Source organism: the organism of the source record quoted next, unplaced genomic scaffold (genome assembly GCF_019419815.1).
Source record: "Pyrus x bretschneideri cultivar Hongxiangsu unplaced genomic scaffold, Pyrus_bretschneideri_v1 Contig16, whole genome shotgun sequence".
Lineage (NCBI taxonomy): Eukaryota > Viridiplantae > Streptophyta > Magnoliopsida > Rosales > Rosaceae > Pyrus > Pyrus x bretschneideri.
The window spans coordinates 4,058,216-4,081,017 of NW_025999457.1; the positions used below are offsets into that span (position 1 = coordinate 4,058,216).

The window sequence follows — 22,802 nt, forward strand, 5'->3', positions numbered from 1 at the left end:
GTATTCTTGTAGTACTTATCGTTATAGACACGTGGGCGCAAACAGGGCGTGATTTGGAGTTATAACGGAAGAGTTATTAACGTTTAAAGTTAGGGATATTTTGGTAATTTTATTTAATTTGGAAGGCTGTAGATTTCTAGAGCAAAGATCGGTGAGGCCATGTGTGTGGCTAGGATGGAAGGAAAGAAAGAAATCGACGGCTGGGATGAGAATGAGAGAAAATAAAAATGAGGAAATGAGGGAGGAAGGTGACCAATCAGAAACATGAGCAAGGAGGGAAAGGTGAAAAGAAAAAGGGGGGAGGGGGGAGACACGGGTTAGCCCGTGTAACCTGTCGGGCACCACCCACACCGCCGCCTTCCCGAAATTTTTCCGTTGGTTTTCCGGCGATCTAACCTTCACCACCACGTAAAAACTAATCCTTATCTTACCCTCTTCCATTTCCAACTAAATTTTATTGGGTTTGAGCTTGAATTTGAGTAGAACGAAACCTATGGGTTTCGTGGGTGCCATGGCGAAATTCTACAATCGTGAAGTTAACCTAGCAAATTACCACCACCACTGGGCTCCCCTCAACCCCAGGAATAAAGCCTAAGCAATGTTTGAGGCGTCGGAGTGAATTTGGATGTTGAATCGAACACACCCAAGTTTAGGGTTCCGTATGGTTCGAGCTAAATTGGGGCTTTTCCCGGCCAAATTGGCCTTTGTCACAGGTATGAAAGTTGTTCTACTCATTAAGATCTCCATTCCTATAAAATTTGAGAATTTTTAGAAATAGTTGAATTTTCCGACGAGTCGGGGCGGGCGACAGCCACCGACAGCAGCGCGTGGCCAGTGGATCACCGATGCTATTTTATTTTAAATCGATACATTGATCTTAGATTTGATATCCATATGATGTGATTTGATTATTGTGAATCTAGTTTGATTAAGGTACGTTTGATGCGATACGAATGTGACACATAAATTAAACCCTATTTGTGACAATTGTAGTAATGATGTAAGTAGGGATCGTTCTAACCGGGGATTAACTAGGGGTGCTAAACACTTGACTCAAATAAATAAAACTAATCTTTAAACACTTAATTCACTTAACGAAAACTCAAAATAAGTCCACAGGACTCCAAATACTTAAAAACACAAAATAAGATAGATTAAGACTAAACAAAATATGGGGGGGGGGATTGAGGTTTTGACGAAATTAAACTAAAATGCACAGATTGTAATTAAGGGCAGAATGTAAATATGAATGTGATGAAAATATGGATGAATGCTAGCTAGAAGGTTCTTCTCCACACATGTTACACTTGCATACAAGATGATTTTCGGTTGGTCTTTCGATGAATTATGAAACTCAACACCCCGGGTTAATTAGGTCCGCTTAAATTAACCGTCAAGTTTTCCTTAAGTTAATGAATTGGATGATTGCATGCGACAACCCAAAGTATTCCCCACAAGTTCCCTGCATGAATTGCATAATAGAGATACAAGCAAGAATCATTAAGCATCATGAAAACTATAAGTGTTGACGAGGCATTCATTACTATGATGAGCATGAAACTAGTGCCAAGAATTCATTTAACGCGATTGTTTATAAGCAACCTCCACTACTTGTGAATATAAGTTCATAACTATTAGGTGAAACTCACTTATATTCTAGCGTCATATTCATGCATGAAAATTAAGCATGCACTCTCAATATACATACATAAATAGGTTATCAATCAAACAGTTAAACAAATTGAATCCACAACTCATGAAATTCCAACTAAAGGTAATCAATTCATATTGCAAGCATAAACATGGTTTCGAATCACCCCCAGCTAATGGGGGGTTTAGTTCCTCATACGTACAAAACAAAGATAAGTAGATTTAACCATTGAAATCGAGGAAAAGAAACACCTAAAAATTCCAACAACTCAAACTTGAATTGTATGAACGTTTAGGCACTCTTCTCCTCCTCTTTGTTGTAGCACAAGGTCGAAGGATAGGTTGATGGTTGGATAATGTTTTGGAGGGATGAGGAGTGGTGGAAATGGAAGAGGAGATGCTGGAAATGGTTGGGGAAGCCACGGCTAAGGAGTGTTCTAAGGGGAAGATGGTTGTTGTTGTATTTTTGTTTGTGTGAATGCATGGGTTTTTATAGGAGGAATGGGAGAATATGTGGCTGTTTGTTTAAGAATGCATGTGGCTCTTATGATTGAGAGTGCATGTGGCTGAAATAATGATGGAAAAACAGCTAGGAGAAGAATGATTAAAGATGGAATGCATGTGGAATGGCAGCTAGGTTGGTTGGTGGAAAGCTGGAATTGCAAAAGGGGGTACACGGCTTTGAAAGGGAAAATGTGGCTGATTGTGAATGTGTTTGCATGTGAATTAAAGCTAGGGTGAATGATGATGAATGCATGTGGATTAAAGAGTGAATGGTGGCTGCAATAATGAAATGGAATGCTGGAAATGCAAAGGGGGAATGCTGGAATTGGAATGGGATGCATGACAAAGCTGATTGTTGTTGTGAAATGTATGTGAAAGCATGTGAGTGGCAGCTAGAGTGAATGATGATGAATGCATGTGGATTAAAGAGGGAGAATGTGGTGCAATGATAAAGTGGGAAGCTGGAAATGCAATGTTATGCACGGCTAGGGATTGGGAAATGCTGGAAATGCTATGGAAGGCCACGGCAAAGGATGTTTTGATGGTGCATGTGACTTTGTTTTGTGACTTAGAATAGATAGGAGTCTTCAATGTTGCTCAAACATGAGGTCTTTTAGGATTTAACTTTCCTACTTCAAGTAGGAAACCTTGTTTAAGTAGGAATCATCATCTTCAAGTCTTCAATTTCGTCCATCCTCTTGGCTCCAAGCATATGATATCCATTCCAATCTCAATTTTGCTCCAAAATGCCCCAAAATGCACCTTTTTGCTTCCTTAGCCATATGAACCTAGAAACACATGAAAATGGCATAAAGGACTAAAATAACTAAAGAAACACAACATAAATGCATGAGAACAAGCCAATTAAGTCACATAAATATGCTCCTATCAACGTTACTTGGTAAAAATATGAATTGACAATCCGACAGTTGGATTGTCACCAAAATTTAATATGTTATAGTACGTAATATTTGAGGATCATAGGAACTTATGGATCGAGAATCCGATGTGCGGATCTTCCCGAATTGGATTTGTAAGTTCGTAAAATAAAACGTTAACCGCCACTTGAATTTGCAATTGGTGGAGATCCAACCATTGGATCATAATGAAATTTTAGGATGATGTTTTAGAAACATAATGTAGATCTTTGGAAGTTACTGGTTGGAAATCCGAGGAGCGGATCTTCCGGATTAAGTTACGTAGAGTTGTGGACCCTATCGTCGATCTTTGACCGACGGTTGACTTTTGGTCAATGGGACTTAAATCATTCTAGATCGTCCTCGGGGGATGTGTTTTATGTAAATTACATGTTCTATCAATAAGGATTCTGAGATGTGATTTGATATTTGCTTTAGGTGACTGTCGTTCGAGACATCTCAATATTCATGCTAGGGAGTTATAGCGCAGACTCCAGGTGAGTAGGCTTTTGGTTTTCTATATATATGTATGTATACTTTACGTTTTTTCCAGAAATTGTTTTAAATGAAATGTGATTGAAATGCCATGTCATACTTGCGTTATATTTTAGTATATGCATTAGTGTAGTCATGCATAATGTTGCATGATGCTGCGGAGCCCAGGTAAGCTATAGGTGAGTACATTATGATGTTAGTGGTTGTGATGTATATGGTTATGCCTGGATGCATTTGGTACTCATTATCCTGCACCCCGATGTTAGTGCTCCGCCCGAGGTCAGGGCCTAACCTTCACGTGATCGTTCACCTCCCGCACTATACGCTCACATTGGATCCAAGGTAGGTACCAGCTTGTCGTATAGACCACATTAGGTGGTTCCGACTTGTAGGTGACTTGCGATACTTCGCACAGCCTTCACGTGATTGTAGCACTTGAGCGTATTTATTTACACATAGCCTGTCGTACAGACCATATTATGTGGTTCCGACTTGTGTGCAGGAATTATTTATAAGCTATAGATTTAGCCGTACAGGTCACGTTAGGTGACTCCAACTAATATATCTTTTTATATTGATTTGCATCACCTGGCTTACATATTTATTACTAAGATACTTGACATAGCACTTACTTTGGTTTTCATTGCTCTCAAGCTTGATTTTTATATATGTATGTATTATTATTTTCTGGGAAATTATACGGGTTTTACAGTGAGGGGTTATTATTTTTGGAAAGAGAAATGGTTCTAAAAAGCTTTGTTTTTGCCCACTCACATTTTCTGTTTTTCACCCCTCCAGGTTTTAGCTACTGAAAGTTCGTATCGACGAGGATTCTTGGCGAATCTCAGTATAGGTGGCTACCTCTGAGGGTATGATCCTTACGTACACTACTGTACTTTACTTATGCTCTGATGTCATGTGTGAAATGGGTTCATTCCTGCTCACAGTGCACTCTGGTCTTTAGGCACTTTTAGGTTCAAATTTATTCACATTTTCCACATCACTATACTTTATGGCTTCGTCACCTTCCAGGTGTCGACCAGCACAGCTCGACTCAGAGTCCTAGTGGACATTCCGGTCGAGGTGTGTCATGTTAGGCTGCTTGCAAGAAAGGGTAACAGGTGTAGAGATTTTCTTGATTTAGGAAACATAGGATTGTTTCCTATTTTGATGTAGATTCCCTCTTTAATTGGAAATTAGATCATTTGAGGAAAGGGAAATAAATCACTTCCAAAGTCTATTTAAATCTACCTTAAGTAGATGATTAAATCAACTTCATAGAGCAATTTATTCTACCCTACAAGAGAGAGAAAGCTAAAGGATATTTGTTCTCCCTCCCCTAGCAATCTTTTACACTTGCATGTGCAAAGGGCCGTCTTTCGTTGCTTTCTTTGTCTTCTCCGGGCTGCACTAAGATAAGAAAAAACTAATTTTCTTTATCTTCTTCTTAGATAGTGTTGTCGCAGAGCAACCATCGAGGTGGTGAGGCACATTGGCTGGCAAGGGCCAAGAGTTAGCTAGTCATTGATCGATGAGGTGTTGTGGCAGGGACCATTGTTTGGGCTGCTCGGCTTGGCTAAAGCCAAGGACAGCTGTGCAGCTGGGGTCGTGGATCGAGGCATTGAGCCGCAGTGCTAGGTGAGTTGCATGGCTCATGTCTTTTAAGCTTTTGTACCTGACGCAGGCCAGACCGGCGATTGAGAGCAATGAAGAGGTCGTGGGCTCATGGGCTGCTGGAATGTTGGGCATGCATGCCTCTTGCCTGCTGGTCTGAGAGAAAAATAAGGGAAAAATCATCATGGGTTGAGCTCATCTACCAAGTATCGTGAATGACGTTGGCTGCTTAGTCTTCTCTACCAAGAGAAAGGTGGGCTGTTCTCGAGAGAGGAATGAAGAGAATCAAGGTGGATGCATTGGCTCGTCCGATTACTGTCGTGGATGAATGAAGGTTAAAAAAGAAATCTTCCTCAATTGCCCAAGAAAAGCCGAGGACTTTATTCACTGCTCGTGAGGGTCCGCCTTGATGCGAGAATTATACGCGCACAAATTAAACCCTCTTTTCGTCAATTGTAGTAAGTATGTAAGTAGGGATCGTTCTGGACCGGGGATTAGGAGGGATTGTTAATCTCTTGGAAACTGACTCAAAAACGTAAAAACAAGATAAAACACTAAACTAGACTCAAAGAATGTGAAACTAAACGTTAAAACACTAAGACAAACCAAAAGACTCAAAATGCTTTAAAAACACAAACTAAATTGAACAATTAAGTAAAGGGGGATTGGATTTGGACGAATTTAAACTAAAAATGGAAACTTGGAAATAAAACAAATTGTAATTATGGATTTGACGGAAATGAATGGATGGGAAGCTAGCTAAGGGGTTCATCTCCACATATGTTATACTTGCATACAAAACGATGCCTAATTGCTTTTCAATAAACCATGAATTCTCAACGCCCCGGGTTAATTAGGTCCGCTTAAATTAACCGTCAAGTTTTCCTTAAGTTAATGAATTGGATGATTGCATACGACAATCCAAAGCATTCCTCACAAGTTCCCTACATGAATTGCATAATAGAGATACAAGCAAGAATCATTAAGCATCATGAAAACTATAAGTGTTGACGAGGCATTCGTTACTATGATTGCATGAAACTTATGCCAAGAATATGTTTAACACGATTGTTTATAAGCAACCTCCACTACTTGTGAATATAAGTTCATAACTATTACGTGAAACTCACTTATATTCTAGCGTCAAATTCATGCATGAAAATTAAGCGTTCATTCTTAATAAACATACATAAATAGGTTATCAATCAAACAGTTAAACAAATTGAATTCACAACTTATGAAACGTAATTAAAAGTAATCAAATCATATTACAAACATAAACATAGTTTCGAATCACCCCCTAGCTAAAGGGGGTTTATTTCCTCATACGTACAAAACAAAGAGAATTGAAATTAAACATTGAAATCAAAGAAACGCCTAAACATTCCAACAACTCAATCTTGAATTGTATGAACGTTTAGGCCCTCTTATCTTCCTCTTTATTGTAGCATAAGGTCTAGGGATAGTTGGTTGGGGGGATGGAAGTGTTGGGAAATTATGGAAATGGATGAGGAGTGGTGGAAATGGAAGATGGTTTTTGGATTCTAAGGGAGACTCACAGCTAAGGAAGGTGGATGTGTTTGTGGTGTTGTGTTGTGTTGTGAATGAGATGAGATGATTTTTGAATGAATGAATGCAAGGGTATTTATAGGAGGAATGGAGATGTATATGGCTATTTGTTTAAGGTGTTTGTGGCTACAATGATGAAGAATTGCATGTGGAAATAAAAGGGAAAATGTGGTGAAATGATGAAGTAGGAAGGTGGAAATGCATGTGAGATGTTGGAAAGGAAATGGGAATATGAGTAGGCCATGGCATGGGAGTTGTTTTGTTGGTGTAAATGTGCCATGGTTGCAATGATGAAGAATAAAGGGTGCATGTGGGGTGGAATTGAATGAATGCAAAGTGAATGAATAATGAAATGAGTTAAAGAGGGAGAATGTGGTGAAATGATGAAGTAGGAAGGTGGAAATGCATGTGACTTGTTTGTGGAATAAAGAATGAATGGTGGAATGATGAAGAGTTGGATAAAGAATGCATGTAGGGTTAGCTAGGTTGGCTTTGTTTGGGTGCATGTGTGTTAATGGTGGTTTTGCATGTGAATTGATGGATTGTTTTTTATGGAATGGATGGTTCTTTGCATGGCTTTTGAAGTGATTGTGGGCTTTGGAATTGGAAGGAAATGCATGGCCTTGGGGTTGGTTTAAGAGAGAATGGGCTAGGCCCTTTGTTTTATGTCCAAAATGAATACAAGGCCTTCAAATTCGTCCAACACTTTGGCTCCAATCATATGCTATCCATTCCAAGCCCAATTTTGCTCCAAAATGCTCCAAAATGCATCTTTTTGCTTCCTTAGCCATATGAACCTAAAAACACACGAAAATGGCTTAAACTACTAAAACAACTATGAATTAACAACATAGATGCACGAAAACAAGCTAAGTAAGTCGCCTAAATATGCTCCTATCACGCCTGCTGTGGATAAGCTTGTGATTAACTTGACTTTTTCCAAGGGGAAGAAAGATGAGGTTGCTAAATCTGAGCCAGTGACGCTTGCAATGCTAAAGGTGGCTAGTACGATTGTTGATAGGATTGCTAAGCGTAGAAGTTTTGTCATGTCCCCAATGCCGAAATTTATACCAAAATGTCCATCGGGGGCTAATTTTGGTTTACCTTTAGAGAGACTTTCTACTATGAATAGCGATAAGCTGGACTCTGCTACTAAAGTGTTGCCAAAGCCTACTCCCTCTGCTGCTAAGACTGATTCGCCTGTTGGGAAGAAGGAAACTGCACGCATAGGCAGCTGTGAGAAATCTACTAAGCCTACTGCTTGGGAGGCTGCTGAAATCTGTGCGTTTTTTAAACCAGATCTGCTTGAAGACATGGTCGATTGTGCCAAGTTTGTCGATGACGTTAGAAAGGTTGTTTGCCCAAGTTCCTTTGCAAAGCATATGGCCGAGTATAGAAAGACCGCTCTACTTGCAGTGATGCAAAAAACGGTTATTCTGGCAGTCGAGTCTATGCTCCTTGACCAAGAGGATACCAAGGCTACCAATGAGGTGGCAAAGGCTGTGGCAGTCGAAGCTTATTCTTCTGCCGATAAGATCAAGAGGTTGGAATCTGAGCTCGTCACTTTAAAGGGGTATAATATCTCTGCCCCTACTTTTCTGTAGCTTGAGAACACTCACCAAAAGATTGTTGACTTGAAGACTAAGCTTGACGCAATCCAAGTTAAGTATGAAAGTGAAGAGAAGAAGATCGGATGTCACATACCTCAGATTCAAGATCTTGAGCGTGTCATTTCTGAGCTTTGTTCCGCTGCTTATGCAAAGGATGAAAAGTTGATTGCTGCTTATTAGGGCTGGGCACGGGCCGGGCCGAGCCCATTTTTGAAGAAACCGGACCTACCTGTTTTTAAAAGCAATAGGGCGGGTCGATCAGGGGGAACCGGGTTTTACCTGACCCATTATTTACTAGACCCGCCCCGCCCCGCCCCACAGGTCAAAAGCTTTTTTTATATAATTTATAAACTAAGAATAGGCACAATCTGACCCATAATCCGACTTCAACCACCGCGTCAGTTTTAGGCATGAAGACCCATAATCTGACCACGACAGGCATCCATTGCTTCGCGGAAGTGGATGCAATTGAGTTTGCTAATCGAATGACAACAATGGTGAAGGCTCTATCGTCACAACTGTAGCCAAGGCTCCGTCGTCATAACAGCCAAGATCTATACCTCTCTCTACAATCCAGGCTCAGACTCATCAAAATGAGCAATCTTTTTTCTCCGGATCCCAAAACACGCTCAGGTTTAATGGGTCCTCCACCTCGTAACGAGGCCTTCCCTTGCTTGATGATGTTCGCTAGGAAGTGAGAAAGGGAGGAGGAACGATCCACAGGTGGTGATGGTGTTTGCCGAAGTGTGCGTCATTGTGGTAGAGGTCACAGTGGGGTGTGGGTGTGGTATGTCTGTGCTCCGAGAATGAGAGTTGTAGAGATGGGGGGAAAAGAACCGAGGAAAATAATGAGGAAGGAAAAAACGAAGTGGCCTAGGAGACAGTAATGTTTTTAAATTGGGATGTTACAAACGGGTCGGTCCGGGTACCTTTTTTTTATACTTTTGGACCTGGCCCGCCTATAACATTCCAAAGCCCGCCCCGCCCTAACCCGTTTCCCTTTTTAAAAATTAGGAACTGGCCCGTACCCATCCTGAACCTTGATTATCCGCCCCGACCCACGATTCCTATGCCCGTTTGCCCACCCCTACTGTTTATAACTAAGTGATCCACTTCAAGAAGGTCGTTAATAGGCTTAAACCCCAAGTGTTGGAACTTCAAGGTACGCTGAAGATCAATTAAAGTTTGAAGAAAGAAGTGGATGTGCTGTAGCTTGTCTGTGTTGATCTACTCGAGGAGAATTGGCAGTTGAAAGGTGAGAAGGCTATGCTCGAGGCTCCGCTTGTTTAGAGTCAGGCTGATTTCTACAAGCTGGGTTATGTAGATCATCTATTTGGTAGGCCGTCTGACTTCCAGTTTGCTGAGAGAGACTTCGAAACCTTTTATATTTCTCCGGAAGACTTGCTTGACTTTACTTTTGAGGCCCTATTGGTGAAGTAGTTGGAAAGGTTGATGTCCAAGCTGGAGCAACTGGGGATGAAGCGTCGGATGATGCCATTGCTGGGAGCGTTGTGGTTGCTGAAGGTGTGGCGGTCGAGTAGTCATGGGATGTCCAAGCTGCTGAAAGTAGTCTTCAAGGTAGCCTTTATGATTTTGTTTGTTTTCCTTGTTGCTCTTGTTTTCCTTAAACTCTTTTGACTTTTGCTAGTCGTTTATCAATTTTGCTAGAAAATTTAATAAACTTACTTCCTTCGCTTTTCTTCATCTTCGTTTCTTTTGTTTATGCCCAACCTTTGACTTTTAGACCAGCGGCATGCTTGCTGCTTTTCTATAAGCAGATAGGCCCACGTAGCCTATGCAATCATACGCCTTACTTACAGAAGCAAGGTTGTTAACCATAAGGTCGGCAGCCGAACACCTTACTTACAAAAGCAGACGAGTCCATGTGACCACTTGGTTGTTAACCTTGGTTTTCTTCAATCCTTTGAGCTGTGTGGCTTGCATCACAACATACTAAGGATTTTTGGGTCATGAAATTCGCAAACCTTTTGTATCAAAAGTATGTGGTTGTATAGAATTTCATAAGTAAAGGTTCGAGAGAACTCATTGCTCTTTATGTAACCAATTCCGTAGGTTGCGAAGCAAATATCACAACACTTTAGGAATTAGTGTAGATCTAATTGATCATTCTGCGCTTGGCAGAGGTGAAGCTTATCAACTGCGTAACATGTCGGCAGTGGATAAAGCTCCGTATATGCACGCTAGCTTGTTTAACATTTCACAAGAATGTGCAATTGTATAAGTCTAGCACGGCTTTACTTCTTAAAAGGCAAGCAGTAAGCAGTCTTCCGAAAATCGTAGGCTACCTTAGTGCACTCAGTAGCAGCTTTAGGGTTATAGGGTAGCATTCCATGGGTGTACCGCGTAATGTGCCTCATCCGTCTCTGAGGCCAGGTTCCCTGCGGATTAGGCCAAGAGACCTAAAATCCTTCAGTTAGCTGAGCCTTGAAAAAGACCATTGTGGCTACTTCTAAAAATCCCAGCGCAAGCCATCGTGTGCTTAGTTATACCAGAGCAGCCTAGCTCATCCCCATCTAGATATTTGAAGTGTAAGTTTATTCTCCCATCTTGAAGAGCAAGGTTGGTTCTTCGGGGGGCGCAATTCTTGCGATGAGTCCTTAAGAATGGCGCGATCTTCTTTTGAAGTGCAGGAGCGATCAGTTGTTGTAAGCATGCAGCTGAGCCAAGTTGTAGATTAGTTCTGAATTCCTCATTGAAAAACAAGTGAAACTAACGAGAACTTAGTTGTAAGGTAGGAGTTGCATAACAACTAGATAGTCCTCAGCTTACGAGTTGGTGCCCGTCGAGCTGTTTAAGTCTTCGAGCTTTGATATGGCGAGAGGTCACAAATGGTACTTCCTCATATTGTAGGCGTTCCACTACTTTTCGGTTTATTTGTCGTTCATGATGGCGAGGGTGTAATTACCATTGCCGTCTACTTTGTTGATCTTGTACAGACCTTTCCATATGGAATCCATCTTTTTGGAGCTTTCTCTACAAGTAGTGATAAGGGTTTTGCTTATGACTAGATCTCCAGGTTGGAACTGTTGGATCTTGACCTTTTTGTTGTAGTTGGAGAGGAACTGCTGCTGGTAAGCTGTGATACGAGTGATAGTTTGCTCGCGTTTCTCCTCTGCCAGATCTAAGCTTGTGGCCATCTCCTTACTGTTCTGCTCAATGCTTGGCAGTAGAATGCTGATACTCGGCACGATGACATTTGGGAAGAATGATTACTTTTGAACCGAATGCCAAAGAGAAAGGAGTTTCACCGGTGGCTCGTCGTTTGGTAGTGCGATATGCCCATAGACATCCAGGGAGTTCGTCTGGTCATTTTCCCTTCTTGTTGGAGAGAGATTTCTTGAGGTGATCAAGAATCGTCTTGTTGGATGCTTCGGGCTGCCCATTGCCTTGAGGATATTTCGACGTGGGCATGTGCTGCTTGATGCCATACTTTTGAAAGAACTTCGCCAAATCTTTGCCTATGAATTACGGGCTGTTGTCGGGCACGATGGATTTGGGATGCCAAATCGGCAAATAATGTTCCTCCATATGAAGCGCTCTATGTCCGCCTAAGTCGTGGTTGTCATGGGCTCTGCTTCTACTCATTTGGTGAAGTAATTGGTTGCTATGATCATCCTGCCTCTGGCCTCAATAGCAGACGACATTGGCCTTACCAAGCTGATTGCCCACTGCATAAATAGCCAATGACTCATCTGTGGATGTAGCTCACTGGCAGACAGTGCTAGTATTGACTTGTAGCATTGGTAGCGGTTGTACTTTTACACTAACTCCTTAGCATCTTGATGCATGGTAGGTCAGCAGTAGCCTGCGTTAAGTATCGGCCTCTGAAGTGATTTCCACAAATGCCTTCATGGATTAGGCTTAGAACCTTTAGGTCGTTGGGGGGCGCTAGGCAACGAAGATGTGGTTCAGTGTAGAATCTTCTGGCGAGTATGTTGTTCCACACGTAGTAGTGTACTGCCTTTATTTGGAGCTTTCTAAACTCCAACCTTTCCGTGGGGAGTATGCCATTGATTAGGTAGTCTATAATAGGTATTTGTCAGTTTGGAGTTGTACTAACCTGTGACACTTCAGCTGTCGACTTCACCTCTATGCTTGGCATGTCTAGACACTCCACCTGGATAGAGCGTTTGAGTTGGTGGTCGAGGGCGAAGCCTAGGCCCACTAGTGAATCTTTGTATGCGTTGTCTGCCCGTTGAACTTAAGTGAGGTTGTAAGTCTGAAATGCCTCAAGTTACTTGTGTACTTTCTCTAAGTATTGCACCATCTTTGGATGGTTTTCCGTGTACTCCCCAGTAATCTGGCTGGTGATTAGCTGGGAATCAAAATGAATTGTAAGCTTTTTCACCTCCAAGTCTTTTTCTATTCGAAGGCCTGCTAGTAGGGCTTCATACTCTGCTTTATTGTTGTATGCTTTGAAGCTTAGAGTGATGCATGCTCAAGCATCGAACTGTCTAGGAAGACAAGGGCCACGCCTGCTCCCGAGCCCTTGTAGTTGGATGCGTCATCGATGTGCAAATGCAAAAAATCTTCATCAGGTGAAACAGTCTTAGCTAGGGTGTGCTCGGCTGCCTCCAAAACATTATTGGGTCGCTCTATTGCATCGCCTAGGCTAGGCATGAAGGCTCGGTAAGGTGCCGTGGAGTTGGAGCCATGTTACACGTAGCAGAAGATGCTCAACTGTAGGGTATCGGGCCGATCTATAGCCGAATTATGGAGCAAAGGTCGGCTGGGGCCGTGTGATGCGCAGCAGGAGATGGTGCTCAATTGTGGATATATGTTGCTCCTATGTAGAATCTTATGGGGCGACGAGGACAAAACATGCTTCCGATTGCCCTTCTAGTGTTCGTCTACCCTTAACGTGCCTTTTGGGCTGAATTGTTGTGTTCGTCAAAAACTTTGCACCATCAATATCTGCATCTTTATCATCGCACGTCTAGATTGGGCGGAATAGTGCATTATAAGGATAACTGCGTGCGTCTGAAGGTATAAATTGAGCTTCCAAGTTGTAACAATTGTCGCCAAAGTTAGCATTTGAATTTCTGGTAGCTAGTTTCCGCATCCAATAGAGCTTTTGAACTGCGGAATATAGGTAATTGGGCCCCCAACTCTTCTCGTACGAGGGTAGAGCTTATTGTTGCTTCAGATACGCCTGCTCGTCCAGTCAGACCTTAAATCTCATTCAAAGTAGTGTGGGACTTCATATTCAAGATCGCTCGGATTTGCTTTGAATGTGCAACGGCGAGCCTCATCCCAAAGTGCATGATTTTCTGCCAAAACAAAAAAGTCTGCCAGAGTTAGATATTCTTTCATGATCAATTCTCTGAACAGCGGGTGGTCTATTGAGAATCCTTTTTGGAATGTTGCACTAGCTATCGAGTCGTTGCATCGATTATCTTTGGCTTCTCTACTTTGAACTTCTTCATATAGTCGCGAAGCGATTCCTTTGGGTTCTTCTTGACGTTGATCAAATGGTCAGACTTCTTCTTGATCGAGTGATAAGATGAATATTCTTTAGTGAAAACCAAAGAAAGTTCGTCAAAACTTCGAATGGATTATGGCGGCAAAGTGTGGAACTAATCTTGCGCCTCGCCTTGTAGAGTGGTGGAAAATATCTTGCACATAAGAGCGTCGTTGTTCCGATAGAAGATCATTGCACTTCAGTAGTGCTTTAGGTGTCTCTCCTAGTCTCTATCCCTTTTGAAGGATGTGAAATGCGGCATGCTGAACTTGTGTGAAGGCTCTGCCTGCTTAATCTCGTCTGTGAAAGATTACATGCTTATGTTGGTCATGACTCGCAATTGCTCATTTAAAAGCAAGGTTCTAAAAAACAATAGGCGCTAGTTGGGCGGCGGGCTAGTGCCTAGCGCCTAGGCGGATTTAGGTAAATTTCTGGTATATCTTGTAAATAAGTGCATATTGATACTTACAAAAAATTATACTTGTATGGAAATCCATGGTAAGATAATAAAAGAATGATAAAATGCAAAAAGAGTATCCAACAAGTCCAAAATTTAAAAGCACATTAAGCATTATGCCATATAACCATATTCAGGAGTATTGTAGAATGACACATGTACAACAAGTTCACAATTTAAAAACAACATAAAATGGAAAATAGGAGGAAAATAAGGGAATTTAGTAATGTAAGCTACTTATCTTTAGCATCCCGAAATTTAAGTTGATACACAACACAACTATTCTATAAAATTAACAAAATTTCAACGTATAATTAGAACTTAGACTTTAAACAAATTTCACAAAAAAAAAAAAAAAAAAAAAAAAAAACCACCCAGCCGCCTAGAGCCGTCCCAATTTGTCTAGTCGTTTTGCACAAAATCGCCTCGGTTCCAAGGCGCCGCTTAGGCAGCCGCCTAGGGCATTTTTTAGAACACTGTTTAAGAGCCTATCTATATCTTCCTGAATTTACCTTTGTTGGGGTAGAGGAGCTCTCGGCTGCTTTAGGTCGTGACCTGCTAGTCTTAGCTGCTCTTCCATGTATTCGGCTCGTCTATGTCGCGGTTGCGATGCATGTGGTATGTTCTTAGAAGGCAAGCAAATTTCTCGTAAACTGCTAGTTGAACTTGAGCTGGTTTGAGTGACTGCTTCTCTCCGTTCGTCATGTTGCCTACTCCTATATGAGGTGGAAGATGCTCTTTGTGAGCCTAGCCGGGAATAAACGTTTCGCCTGGAAGGCTACTTATGTTGATTATCGGAGTGTGGCCCCAATCGTGAATGTATGCTCGTCCGTGGGCCTAGTCGAGAGTGCACGCTCCTCTGCGCGCTAAGACAAGAGTATACGCTATCTCGGGGATCCAGTCAGGAGTCTACACTGCTAAAACGCTTAGTTTGTGGCTAGTCAAGTGGCTGCTTGCCGAGACGCTGGTGGAGGGCGCTCGTTACATATTGGTGCATTGCAAGAATTAATTCACCAAGGTCATCTATTGTGCGAGGGCGCTCGTTAACTCTATAACTTGTCGAGACAAGTGTTGTTCTCCATTTAGGTTGGAAAAGCTTGGACGAAATGCGTCCCTTGGGTAGTGGAAATGTGGTAAACTCTGGGCGCAAAATTTAAGTTGGGAAATGTCAAATTCGTGGAGAAATAATGTGGTACACCATAGGCAGTGGGCTCGCCGAGGGTCGCTGCCGTGGTTACTACCATGGTGGCTGCCACGGTGGTGCCCCGTAGGTGTGGTGCCACTCCATTTGCCGTCGCGTTGAGCCTCACGGATCGTCGTGATCTAAATCCTTGAACGTAGGAAGTTCCGTTTGTCATGGTTTCCGAATTTCTTGTCATTGTACTTTTCTTTTACGTTTATTCAAAAAAAAAAATTGTATACAAAATTCTAGGAATGAGAACGTACGAAAAATCTATGAATGAACAAAAAAATTAGAAACCTTGAATGCGAGAGTCTTCTTCGAGCGTGTGAATCAAGACTCTTTTCCTATGCCACAAACAAGTACCTACAACAGGTTCTTGTTGCACATCTTTGGGCCAAAAGAAGAATCGAATAGGCATTTAAGTTTTATGTTGTTAAATGTTTTTAAAAATGTTGTTTAAGTTTCATGTTGTTAAATGTTTTTTTTTTATGTTGTTTAATATTATTTAATGTTATTTCATATTGTTTAATGTTGTTTAAAGGCTTAGGAAGTTATAGGAAAAAATATATATAAAAGAATTTTGTGAAAAAAAAAATGTAAAAAAAAATTAAAAAATAACGGCTAGCTGATGTCAGCTAGCTAGCCGTTGCAATTTGAATTCTGGCCCGGCCCGGGGCCAATTGGCCCTTTTTTGTCCAGTGGGGCCCACGAGCCATTTGGTCTGACCCTCAATTGGAGACGATTTTCGGACTATTTTAGGCCTTCTAGACCCTTTGGTTGGAGATAGTCTTATAGGGGTGTGGTTGGCCCCCATTTGGAGAAAAGGGGTCCGGCCACTTATAGTGGTTTTTTGGTGTAATTGCAAGATATTATGTCAAAATAATATCTTACAATCAATTAGGAAATTAATTAGAAAATTAATTAATTAATTAGGATATTAATCAATTAATTTAGGTAATTAATTCTATTTTGAATGAATAATTGAAGGTTACCTTGTGAGGAGGATTTGATGAGGATGGATGAAATAGGTTTTGAATAAATACCTATTTTGATCAATTTTGACTTTGATTGAATTGTGATTGTCCGTTACTCGCGCGTAGGAGTTCCGTGCACCTCGAGGGTAATTTTATCTTTTTCACCCAACAATCCACGTGTCACTTTCATATTTTTCTTGATTATTTTTTTGCTCCACAATACGCACATAGCGGTCTACAAATATCATGAAAATTCAAAAAAAAAAAAAAAAAAATTTGAATGCTGGATACATAAAAAGTTTACAGTTTTTTCAAAGTCTTGCAAAACGTAAGAGATTCGAAATTTTTGATAAATTCCTCTAATCCAAAATTCAGAAATTGAAACTAATATTTTTATTTCTAGATGTTAGAACTAATATTTGGTTCCGAAACCTTTTTGGACTGGCATTCGAATGCTTGTTTCTGATCCAATCCTACTGAAAATCACCCCAATCAATTACTTATGGTGTTTTGGGGGAACTTTCTTGGGTGACTTCAGGTAATACATAAATTTAGAAGTAGATGGGATTGTCTACAATATATTAGTACACTCACAATCTTACATTGAGATATAATTTATGTGAATGGATGTAATACAATCATCATATTGTATTAATTACATGTAAGTATTGTAACCGAATACGAATGTGCAAGGGGTTTCTAGCTCAACGGGTCAAGAAATATCAGCATTTACCTTTGTACCCAAAATCTCGAGTTCAATTGCTCCCGCCCCCTAGCACATGAAGTGTATTTCATAACGCGGTTCAATTGATTCGGGTGGCAATAATATATCGCTTTGGTAAGTTGTTGAGGGTATGAATCCCATATTTTACAAGTACGAAAATGATATTTTATCCCAAAATCAACAAGACTATTCGCTCTTTTTAATTCTACTATATTGTGTAAGGATGTTAAACAGAGAATTTACGAACAAGTTTGTCAATCAAGTAATCTTAATTTGAGCACAACACAATAACTAATGTAAACCAAGCTACATAAGAAAGCCTTCCAAGATTTGTCATTTCCCAGGTATTTGGTGAATAGCTAACGTGCAAAAACAGCCAGCAATGTGGCTACATAGCTTGCTGCTGTACTTTCGCATGCAAGAAGAATGATCAGCTAACACAACTGCAAACAAGCTGAAATGTAGGAAAGGAACGATGCTTTGTTCAGAACACAACCAATTAGAGGGCAGAAAGTCTCCTGCTTAGAACAATTTCTGCCGGCAAACTGAAGTCACCGCTCACCACCATATAGTCACACTGACAGAACCAAACCCATGTCCTTCGCGATTCCTAGAAAATATAACAAGCATGTACTTTTCAGTGCACCAACTAATAAGACAAGAAATAGCAAATGAAACTCTTTACGCATTTCCCTTCAATGACAACTACTACTCAAAATTTTTATGGATTATATGCTTATGCTGTATTATAATTTCGTAATATATATCTTCGAAGCACTTACTCGAACTTAACTTCTCTAACCAGCCTCAGCCACAACTTTAATATTATAAGGAAGTGAAGAGAAACAATCTGCATTTTTGACCCCTACCATGACAAATTTCCCGAGCCAGAATTCATACCTCAGGAACTACCCTAGCCTTCCAAATCAAAGGACGGGGTTGGAAAGTGGAAAGAGAACTGTCACGTGACTCTAAAATATGATTTGCACAAACAAAACCCCAGAAGATTCTAACTGCTATCTGATACTATTCAGGCATTCTCTTACAAAGACAGCAGAGGAGTGAGTTCCCCAATTGCAGATTCATTTATGTTTCTTTGAAAGCCAAACTCAAGCTCAAAGGAAGAAACTAGCAGATTGACAATATAGCAATAGGCATGGCATGAAAGGTGGAGATCTATATAAATGACTACACTAAACAAATAAAGGTGATTAAGCAACTTTTCTCCCAAACATAACCTTTCCCCATAACCCCATAACCTGAAGAAGAAAATGGTCTATAGCATTGGGAAATGTCTCTCTCTAAACCAGTAACAAGACTATGGCAACTGGGGTAGATTTCGAAGGGAAGCGCAAGTAGGGTTCAAGAAAAGTGAAATAGATGAGCAGGAGAAAAAGGTAGACTACATGAGAAGAATGGAAAAAAAAACTGATAATCTGTAACAGAAATTAGGGTATGTTTGCTTATAAGGAATGAATCTGCAAGGAATGGATACCATTCCTATTCGTGTGTTTACTAACTAGAGGAATGAATAGGTGGGTCCTATTGGTTTTGGGTATGGAAACATGCCCTGAGGAGTGAGGATTGAGATAGAAGGGAAGACACAGAAAGAAGATACTCAGGGAGAAAAATCTGTTTATTCAAACATCTGAGTCTGTCTTCCTGAATAAGAACATAAGTATTTATAAGGACCTCATCTTTCTCGAAACAGGACACTAAACATGATAAAAAATTGGGAGCTAAAAGGTAAAGAGTAAACTAACAAAAATAAAAACAGAATAAGTAGCAGCCCTAGATAAAAACAACCCTAGTCCATTCTGCATTACCTTTACTACGGATACGGCCTTCCCCACAAAATATTTCTCATTCAATATTCCAGCTCACATGCCCCTTTCCTTGGAATATGGAAGATAATAAATCGGCAAGATACTTAAAACTGCTGGTATCGAGAATAAACTTCCACCTCTTGAAATTTTTCCACTCTACAATATACCCTCTACTTTCTCCATCATCAAACTGTAAAAACTATTTGACCACAGTTTACTTTGCATGTACTTTTAAATTGTTGAGGAGGAATTTTAGGATCAAGGTTTTCCTCAATAAAAATGTTTTGGGGAAAACACTTTCCCGTATGAAATTATGAATATCAACTTTTACAACGATAGTACAACTGGATCTTAAGAAATGAAGGGGAATAAAACGATAAACAAGAAAACAGAAATAACTAGCCAGAAAAAAGGGAACTCATTAAGAGAGGTATAAAAGTTGGAAAGCCATCCTACTATATGCCCAATAGATGCACAAGTTGTGAACCCGTTGTCTCATCAAAAGGAGAGCTAAAATACAGGCATGCATAGTGGGAACACTAGGAATGCAATGCTTGTGCTGGGAAATATGTAAAAAGGCCTTTTGGATTTTGATGAAACTTCATCCTGTATGGCAAATGAAAAAGGAAAACAAAATATAAAGATGAAACTAATTTGCAAGTTCCTTGCTTGAAGACATTTATCATGCCTCTTCCTTTTCTTTTGTTCAACTTTAATAGATACAAGTTCATTTATTTATGATGGAAAATCCAAAGATCCAACAAATGATAATGTAATTTTCGATCAACAAAGCGTATGTGGTCTAGTCATGCCAAGCTCCCAAAGAACTTTTAACTCTTACTGTCAGCAACATGGAAGTACTCCATTGCAGAGTTCCAACCACAGCATCAAAGCTAACAGAGTTAGAGATATTGATCAATATTTTGAAGAGTTTACACTCTTTCCCTAACCAAATTTTGTACTAAGCGACAATGTTTTATGTCACTAATCTTTTTCTCAATTACTTTTAGCCATTTTCTTCTACGCACAATCAATATATATAATTAAAACCATTAAGTTATTATCCATTAGCTATTCCTCTAGTCTTCATGTGCTTCCAAGTGCAAAGTTATAACCAATCACAAAATCATTAAGCAGGTCAAGGTAATTATAAATTTCGAAGCTCGTAACAAGGAAGATTTAGAACTTGATACGAACCTATCAAAATGTCGTCGCAGAAAAATTAGCTGAATCTTCTCTAACCACTAGTGTTCTTTGCCGGTAATGACCTCCCCTTGCTTCGAGATAAATTGAATCTTCCTCTTACATTATCATGCCTCAAATGAGTTTGTGTTCCTCTAGAAGTTTCCAAATAGACCCCATCTCCGCTCTTACCAGGGTGTTGTCTACCATCCCTACCCCTTTCGGAGTTTCTGGAAGGTTCTTTCACATCAAAATCAGATCTTCTTGGTCTTCTTCCATCCGACCTTCCTCTTTCAGCATTTCTGGAAGGTGCTGTGCCATCAAAATCCGACTTCCTAGCTCTTCTTCCATCCGACCTTCCTCTTTCAGAATTTCTGAAAGGTGCTGTCCCATCAAAATCAGAGTTCCTAGCTCTTCTTCCATCTGACCTTCCTCTTTCAGCATTTCTGGAAGGCTCTTTCATATCATAATCAGATTTCCTAGCTCTTCTGCTGTCCAACCTTCCTCTTTCAGCATGTTTGAAAGGTGCTTTCCCATCAAAATTAGACTTCCTACCTCTCCGTCCTCTGTTATTGATAGCATTTTGTTCAACGTTTGTCTCACTCTGATCTTCATCTTCTTCATCACTATCATCGTCAACATCATCAGGCTCAACTTCATCATCAGATGAATCACACAACTCCCCTTCCTGCTGGTCCTCAGTTTCATCATGCTCTTCCTCTTCATCGTTTCCTTTAGCATGAATTACCTTCTTGTTTTCTTGAGTTCGTTTACCTGGCACGTTGATCGTTTTACTATCTTCCTTTACCGTGTTCATAAGGTGAATATACTGGCTTCTCATATTTGTTAATGGATGATCTTCAACAATCACACCCCTCTTATACCCCTCTCTCAAAACAACAGTATAAGTTCCTATCTTGTTTGACAAATAAAATATACCTGGGTGATTGTGTAATGCTTGCTTAAACCTCGACCGAAGACCCAAATGTTCTCCAAGACACAGGATATTCTCCCTGTCCGTCTTCTTCGGAACCAAAATATGCAGAAGCTCGTGCAGAACCGCGACCGCCCACTTATCTGATTCGTCACTCTTTGAAGAAAGATGAGCTGCATTTTCATATGGAGATACATAAGCCAACTTCTGCCACTCATCAATCCACTTCTTGAACTTCTTATCCACCTCAAAACCTCTCGAAAACTCCATAGGAAAAACAATTTGATTTTCCTCCTTTGAAGCAGAATCCCCACTCATTGCCTTCTTCTTCCTAGCAGAAGCCTTCTTCTCCATAGCTAAAGCTTTCTTCTGTATAACTGAACTTGCGAATTCATTTTTCCAATACACCAACTCCAAATCCCGCAAACTTTCGGACCCAGAAGCCGAACTTTTGCGAGCTACGACATTAAAATAGTCCGGATACTCAGGGACTAAGGTTCTCTCAAAATCATGAGGAAGCCCCAGATCCCATTTCAAGCGATCAATCACATTGAGGGGCAGTTTATTGGTTCTTACCAGCATTAGGAGCTTCAAAAGCCGGTCAGCGACGTCCTGCTTGTAGCTCTCACTCTGGTACATGAGCTCTTCTTCAGTGTCGAGATCGAGCACTTGGGCAGTGAGCCGGACATGGGGGTGGACTGCAACGCCGCCGGGGAGAAATTCCTCGAAAATCGAAGGGTATTTGCGGATGAATTCGATGGAGCGGGTGGGTATCATGAGAGATTCTCTGTTTTGAGCGATGATGGAAATGGGGAGGGACTTGGACGGCTCTGATTTGATGAAGTTCTTGATGTTGATCAGTGGCCTGAGGTTCTTCTCCCTCTCGACGGCGTGGTCGAGGCCTCGGTCTCGGACCCATTTTGTGGTGGTGGCGTCGACGAAGAAGGTTCTGTGGAGGGTGTGGCGGTGGTGGGAGGACTGAGGATGTGATTTTGGGAGAGAGCGGCGGACGGCGACGTATATTGGAGACATTTGGTTCCTCGCTCTTCCGTTTGGTGAGGGTTTAAGGAGGGTTTTGTGATACTGCACTTAATTTTTTTCATTTCTTTCGAATTGCACTGTTTTTTAGGTTGAAGATAATTTGGATTTTAAATATTTTTTAAGTGACAGGCTTTTAAACGATTTTAATAGATTCTATAAGTCTATATAGATTTTGGTATATTTATATGGATTTTTATGATAAATTTCTATGGATTTGTTTGGATTTCTTTTATAGATTTCTTAAGATTTATGTGGACTTCTTTCATGAACTTTTATCAAAATTACAAGTGGCTAATACATTTCTTCTCAATTTGTTCTTCCACCATTTCAAATTATAATTTATACATATCAACCCAAAATCTAACCAACATCAGATTCATGTCAAAAATTGCCACAAGATTACAAAAATTATACAAAAAGCAATTAAAACCAACATGAATTTCATTAGTGTGCCGGAAACACAGGAGATAATAGCACATGTCCTCATACAATGAGAAGGAACACCTTAAAGAAAATTTTGCTCCAATTGTACAATGACATATGATGTTTTGCTCATGTTTATAGCACACTAAAAAATCTCTTGGACATAGAAAAACAACTACTGGTACAACATGAACCCCACATTGTACTGTGTAGTAGT

The 22,802-nt window shown here is 40.5% G+C and overlaps 1 protein-coding gene across 1 annotated transcript; it reads right to left on the minus strand.

The window, feature by feature from the left end:
• Nucleotides 1-17,330: 17,330 nt before the first annotated feature.
• Nucleotides 17,331-22,244, minus strand: LOC103940038 (protein WHAT'S THIS FACTOR 9, mitochondrial). The gene is made up of 2 exons (XM_009350110.3): nt 20,203-22,244; nt 17,331-17,789 (listed from the first exon to the last, which is right to left on the minus strand). Exon 1 carries the CDS (start codon nt 22,151-22,153, stop codon nt 20,243-20,245), a length of 1,911 nt encoding a protein of 636 aa, XP_009348385.1. The 5' UTR covers nt 22,154-22,244; the 3' UTR covers nt 17,331-17,789; nt 20,203-20,242.
• Between the last annotated feature and the right edge of the window lie 558 nt (nt 22,245-22,802).

Coding starts and splice junctions, on each gene's coding strand:
- LOC103940038 (XM_009350110.3), bottom strand. CDS start 22,153: ATGTCTCCAATATACGTCGCCGTCCGCCGCTCTCTCCCAAAATCACAT.